We start from the raw sequence: 6,712 nt of genomic DNA, 5'->3' as shown, positions 1-6,712 counted from the left end.
GCTAAAAATAATCGCTCTTCGCTTAAGCGCTATTTAGCTACTTAGTTGGGTAGAGGGTGGGGTGGGGAGGTGGCAATTATTTTGATGGCATAAGTAATTCTTGTCGTAGTCGCGTGGGTCGCATCTAGGGCATTCTCAAATTCAACCTAAATTTAATATTTCGTATATAGACTCATCCTCGAGTCCACTTACGAGCGTCTGTCACTAGTTTGCCTTTAATGGCCTCTTGTAATACCACGGCCTAACGTAAATAGGCGCGCATTTAACGGTGAGCAGTGAGCCTTGGATCGTTCATCTTTCCATTTAAGCGCCGCTAAATCAAATAATCGAATGCCTTGCCTTGCGTTTGCATAAAAGGCGACCGACCTAGCCCCCATTGTTTATTTAATAATTCATCATTCAAATCCACTCGTACCGAGGGATCATCCTGCCGGCACTCCACTGCTCGTTGACGATCTCCCTCGTCCCCTCTACATCCCCTCTCCGGGCCCCACTCGCAAACCAATTCGATTGACAAAAAGAAGGCAGAAATTAAAGACGGATTAGAAAGAAGAGTCACTCCTAACCTACTGGGGCACGATCGCGATCGCGATCGCCTTTCTAAAACGACGACGGCGTTCCCGTACGTCGTCCCCCCGGCCCCCTCTTTAAGGCCCACCAGCTTGGGCTCGCGGCTGCCACCTAGTGGCGCAGGTGTCGACGACTCGCGAGCCGTGGTGGGAGCGACTCGTCGCGGCGGGGGAGGGAGAGAGAGAGAGAGAGAGAGAGAGAGAGAGAGAGAGAGGATCCGGCGGAGGCTGCGGCCGGTGAGGTGAGGCCCTATAGTCGTCTCGACGGACTCAAGCGCGGCGCCTCGACGGAGCCGCTCCTCTGGTACGAGATCGCGAGACTTTCTCCGGCCGTAGGAGGAGAGCGAAATCGAGCCGCGGCGCATCGACGTAAGCCGGCCTCCCGGGCACACGAGAAGTCGCATCAGTAATGCAATATTGGCCATCGCGCGGTGATTCGATTACGCGCCGATCGCTCGCTCGCCCGTACGGATGTCGGTGGCGCTCGACTCGGCTCGACGTAACGACGACAAACCCAACGGCTCGTCTGCGTAACTGGGGACGTTGATCGCGGCTCGGCGTCGTGCTGAGGACGGGAAGGGTGATAGTGCGGTGCCGTGGTGGGGAGTCGAAGGAGAAGTGCGCGCGAGCGAGATTAACGGGCCCGGGGCTCTCTCCTTTGGTCGTAACGAAACGTTGGTACGCGAAAATAAAAAGTCTTTAGCAGCTCAAGGTAGATTACACGGGCGGACTTAACGCGCGCGTTCTTAATTATCGACGACGACTATGTATAATAATAATAGTACACGGGGCGCGCGCGGATTGCGCGACGTCGTGCGCCATTAGGCCACGAGGCCTCGGCTCGCTGGCCCACTGAGTGCGTCCGAGCGCATCTCGTTCGGTCCTTGGTGGGGGCCGGGGAGGGCGGAGGCAGGAGTCGATTTCGCAGGTGCGATGATGGGCGAGAGCTGAGGTGAGCCGAGATGGGACAAGCCTGGTGCAAGGACAAGTCCGCCAAGACGCAGGACTCGAAGTCGCCTCTCGACCGGGTATTCGTGCGCTGCGTCCACCGGGTGAGTACGGAGTAACGTGTGAGGGGCGGAAGGGGGAGAGCGAACGACGGTCGACGGCTAAGAGCGCCGATTTTCCATTTGGAGATTCGGCTTGGCAAGAGCCGTGGCTCTTAATTTTTATGCTAATTGCGAGCGTTGCTGTTCGATAAGTCGTGGCTTGGCGGATTTGGGTCTGCGAGGCCCCGTCCGTCTATGGCATTGGCTCGTCGATGGGACCGTACGCCACGCACGGAGAGACTGTAGTTACTGAGAGAAAAGGCATGAATCGCCGAAGGATTGAGATGCTTAGTCGTTTTTAGCTATTGTGGGTTGTAATAATGCTGGCTTCAACTTGTGTATGCCGAGTTATGTGTGACGAAAATGTTGCGTCGTATAGTCTACAACACATTATCACTTACCATAATGTGCGTTTGTCGTGGTTTTTAATTGAGCGAGAGCTTATTGTTGTTATTGTTATTATTATTAGTTATTATTATTATTAGTTCTTATTAGTTATTAGTTATTAAAACGCGTCGAGGAGTTTATAAGATTTTCCAAGGATTTTTTTGTTGTAATTTGCCCAGTAAGATTGGACGATGCCGATAAGACTCCTTTAAAATATATATGAAATATATATACCGTGTACGGTATACGTATACGTGTATAGTCCGTGTACTCGGACTCATAAACCAAATGTTTTATTTAATAAATCATTTCGAAAGCTAATAAGTGTTTATTATTTCAAATACATATTCATATAGGGGTATTTAAACAAATATTTAATGAAATCCAAGATGTACGTGTATTTGTTTATAAACTGTAGTTGGAATTATATTAAAAAAAATATTTTTATTATATTAATATTTGAGCTTGAGATTAAATTGAGAGAAATTTTTTAACGTTAAATTTTTTGTTCATGCATATATTTTATTTCCTACAGTCTTAAGTAAAAATATGCAAAAATTAATTTTTTCTCACATTTTGATGATGTTACAATTCAAATTTCGCACACGTACATTAAAGTCAATAGGCATTCTGAATTAATATTTGAAAGTTAATTAGAATTTTTAATGTCCCATTATAGATATCCAATTCCTATTGTTGGTGAAATTATATCAAGATAATCGTCAATTATTGTAAACATCTTTATTTTCATTATTAATCTCCCAAACTTTAGTTTATCGTCATTATTCGTATTAATTACATATATGAATTATAATGAATATTTAAAATTCTTTTCCTTTCCTCTACCAGTTGTTAATTTCTAAACGAAAATTAGCCTATGTGCAAGCCAATATGAATGTTGGAAAATCGTGTTAAATACATATTATCGATATTATTAAAATACTATTTTCGGTTCATAATTATTTAAATATCTTTGAAAGATCTTTCTTAAATAATAGTTTCGAGTGCTTTATTACAGTTCAATTAGTCGTCGTTTCTCTGCCCTTAGCTTTGAAGTTTTATATGCATAAAAGTTTAAATTGTAGGAAAACTTATTTATATTTAAATTCAATACTTAATTAAGATAAGCATTGGAAAGTGTTAATGTAATTTATAAATGTATTTTAATTGATTGAATGCATATTAAAAATATAGAAAAGTTTCCTCCTACATTTAAGGCTGTGCACACAATATTTCAAATGTATTAATTAAAATTTATGTATAAGAAATGTTTATATATATTATATTCTATTGTATTTGCGAGTTATTTATTTTTCATTCGTCATGTCGTATTTATTTTACAGATTTTACTTTTGCGAAGCTCATTCACGTAGGCAGACAAATTTTGACATATTTATTAGAACATTAAGATATATTCAATGGTCATAAGTAAAATTCGTATGCAATATATATATATATATATATATATATATATATATATATATATATCTCAGGTAAATACTTAATGGTACATTTAATTTCGCAAGATGCAATCTTAATATTAAAAGAAAAATGACAACATCAAGATAATAAACCAATAATAATACGGGGCACAAAGACTTTGGACATATTAAGAATGGCATATTAAATACAATGTCTTCCCAAATGTATTTACGCATATAGTAGATCGCAGTTGGATAATCGAAACTTAATTTATTTATAATAATAATTACCGGAGTATGTATTTTATATAGTCTCACTTCCCCTTTCTCGCCATAATAGATATAATTTCGAAATTTTGCGATGCTCCGTGAAGCAAGAGTATTAGGGTTCGTAGTTTCCATTAATACGAAAATCTTCTAATGGCATCGAGTTCGAGTTGTGAATAATTTTTCTAGATCAAGAGTTAAAAGTTAAAAAAAAAAAAAAAAAAAAAAAAAAAAAAAAATCTATAAAAGACCGCGAGTCACGTCCGCTTCCATATTCATCGTTAAGGCTTTGTCATATCTTTTGTTTAATGTTCTCCGCTTGGCACATTGAAAATTTCAAATGTACACAGGCTCGGAAGATGATGCGCTCGTTTTCGTCGGACTTTTGATTAGAAACACCTTACTCCGCATTTATGGCCGGTATTATCAGTCATAAAGTACGAGGGAAACAAATTTTCCGAAACACAATATGTAACTGTTCGATTCGAAAGTAATTTCTTTATTCAGTGCTCTTGTATGTGCGCGCGTGTGTGTGTGTGTGAGCGTGCGGGTGGTAGTCGTACGGTCGTAATATTCGTTTTGTTGCAAGAGAAATAGCGTTTATCCATCTGTAATTTATGAAAGCACTTTCAGCGAAGAATAATGAAAGAAGCTGAGCATTTTTCAGACTGCTCGATAAGGTTTTAATCATAGGCTGAAAACTTATCGAATAACAATAGTGGAATCGTGTTGCTAGATTGAAAATGTATTATCTTATCAATCAAATTTAAATGCCGATTCAGGTTGTCTTTGACAGCATTGCAGCGCGCTTATTACATACAACAATGCACGCATTGCATAAATGGCCGTACGAGCGATTGCGAATAGAGGCTCGACTCTGATTATTTTTGTCCTTTAAAAACGAGATTCTATTTTTCAAGTCACAGCAGTTTTTTTGTTTCTGTTTAGATGGGGGGGGGGGTGTGGTGGGAGGCGATTGGAGCAAATGAAAAGGAAGTATTGCCTAAGCTGGTGAATCTAAGTATGTTAATCAATAATGTTGGCTGGAGTCGCGCGTCTATCGTATCTACCGTCGCGTTGTCGCTTTCGAAGCTTAAAATGTGAAGAAAAAAAAGATAGCAAAAAGTCGTAAATCGACGGTTTGCTCGACTATTAATGATAAGCTGTTTGGCATAATTGTGCACCTGACTTGGACTTAAGGATGCATTAGCCACGAATTCCAGATATATTATATAATGAGCGGCGATGCAAAAACGCGTAAGGCGCGTTACGTTACGCCGTTGTCAGGTGGATAAGCGGGTGTGCGCGAGTATGCGCAATGCATGCGCGAATTATTCGATCGGATTGTTTATTTGATGTTTTCATTTGTAGTCGTTGGCTCGGACAGGAAGTCATAAATTATACAGTTACTGTATACGCGTCGCTAATCCGAATCACTTTATACTCTTTAAATGTAAATACGCAGGCTATAAAAATTATAATACGAGCCTCGTCGAGAATTTACGTCTCCTCAAATGGTTAATAAGAATTATTTCGTTGTTTTCAACGCTATCGTTTCGCGCTAGTTGTCCACTATGTTGGGCATTTTAATTTTTTCTCCTTTGTTTTACAAACGCGCGGGTCTGTTTTCTTTAATCGCTCGTTCGCTCGCAATCGTTGTGTAAGAATTCATGCGCTTGGATGTGTCGCGAAAAGTTGGAAAAGACGGGCTCTCGCAATTACGAGATAAGTAGAGGCGTATTAGCAAAGACCTTGCACGAAAAAAATGAGCTCCTAGAGGTGAAATAGAAATAGCATATTGAATTCATGGATCCCAATAGCTTCACTCGCATTGATCCCGCTAATAAATAATTCGCGCGGATAATTATCATCGGATAATTCTCGAATAACGAGAGCTTATCAAACGCGATTTTTTCTTATCTATGCGCCCTTCTCAATGGCCCCTTTATCTAGTAATGCCATTTCGATTATTATTGGCAGTTGGATCACATCGGGGTTTATTGGCTGCTGTCAACGGACTACGTAACGCCTACGTAACGATTATAATATCAACCTCAGCGTTATCGCAATTGTAATAGATCACGCGGATCGCGACGATCGTAATCGATCGTTAGGTACTGTCAGTAGCTATTGCCGAGAAGTCGGATGAATGCTTAGCGAAAAAGTCGGCACAGCCGACCGTCGTCGTAAAAGTCGCGCCGACGCCTTCCTCTTGGATTATTGGCACGTAATAGGACGTACGAGCACGTGGCCCCGGACTTTTCCATGTCCGAGTTAATAGTTTTTCCGGAGCCATTAGGTAGTGGAGATGGCGATGGGGCGGTATGGGGCGGGGCTAGAGGCGAGGAGGGGACTTAAGCATAATAATGTGGCTCTTGCATTTTTTCGGGGTCGCTCATAATTCGAAAATAATGGCGGCCGTTGATGGGAGAGCACCCGTCCCGCCCTTCTCCTTCTCAATGGCTCGCATAAAGCAAGCGCCTTAATTATTTATCCGCGGAAGTCATGAGACGACTCAAAGATAATGCTTAGGATCGTAAAAATGGAATTGTCGAGAGGATCGGCTGTGCCGAAGAGAGGGTGGCATTTATATTTCAAATAATCTGAAAAGAGAAGCGGACTACGATGATGCCGAAAAGCAGAGAATTCAGTACCAGTAATTGCGCGAGGTTTTTAAAATGTTATCAAATGAACGGAAGAGGAGGAGGAGGAGGAGAAAGAGCGTGAGAGGAAAGAGGAATTAAATAAACACGGCGGTAAAGTGCGACTAAAATTACTTGGTATGGAGGCCGTGGAGGAGAGATACAACGCGTGAATTAACGCATTTGTACGGTTATTTCTCTTATCTTAATCGGCAGCAAATAATGGTGGTTTATATAAAAAATACAATAATTGCCGGATGCGAGCGGATATTTGGGATTGCCGACTTCCCTCACTCTAACCTAATGTACTTTTCCTGTATTCGCATACTCTTTCTGCTTGTATATTACCGAGTTGATGACCATACATATGTAGGGAA

General features: G+C 41.4%; 1 protein-coding gene across 1 annotated transcript in view; it reads left to right on the top strand.

Moving 5' to 3' along the window:
* The first annotated feature begins 1,154 nt into the window (after positions 1-1,154).
* Positions 1,155-6,712, top strand: part of LOC105360217 (altered inheritance of mitochondria protein 21) — a 25,977-nt gene continuing 20,419 nt past the window's right edge. Inside the window, exon 1 of the mRNA XM_011497060.1 lies at positions 1,155-1,621. Within this exon, the coding sequence (XP_011495362.1) occupies positions 1,532-1,621 (90 nt within the window). The 5' untranslated portion in view covers positions 1,155-1,531. The remainder of the gene's footprint in view (positions 1,622-6,712) is intronic.

Source organism: Ceratosolen solmsi, unplaced genomic scaffold (assembly GCF_000503995.2).
Source record: "Ceratosolen solmsi marchali unplaced genomic scaffold, CerSol_1.0 scaffold13, whole genome shotgun sequence".
Taxonomy (NCBI): Eukaryota; Metazoa; Arthropoda; class Insecta; order Hymenoptera; family Agaonidae; genus Ceratosolen; species Ceratosolen solmsi.
The sequence above is the reverse complement of the archived record's forward strand: the minus strand, read 5'-3'. Positions and strand labels throughout refer to the sequence as shown.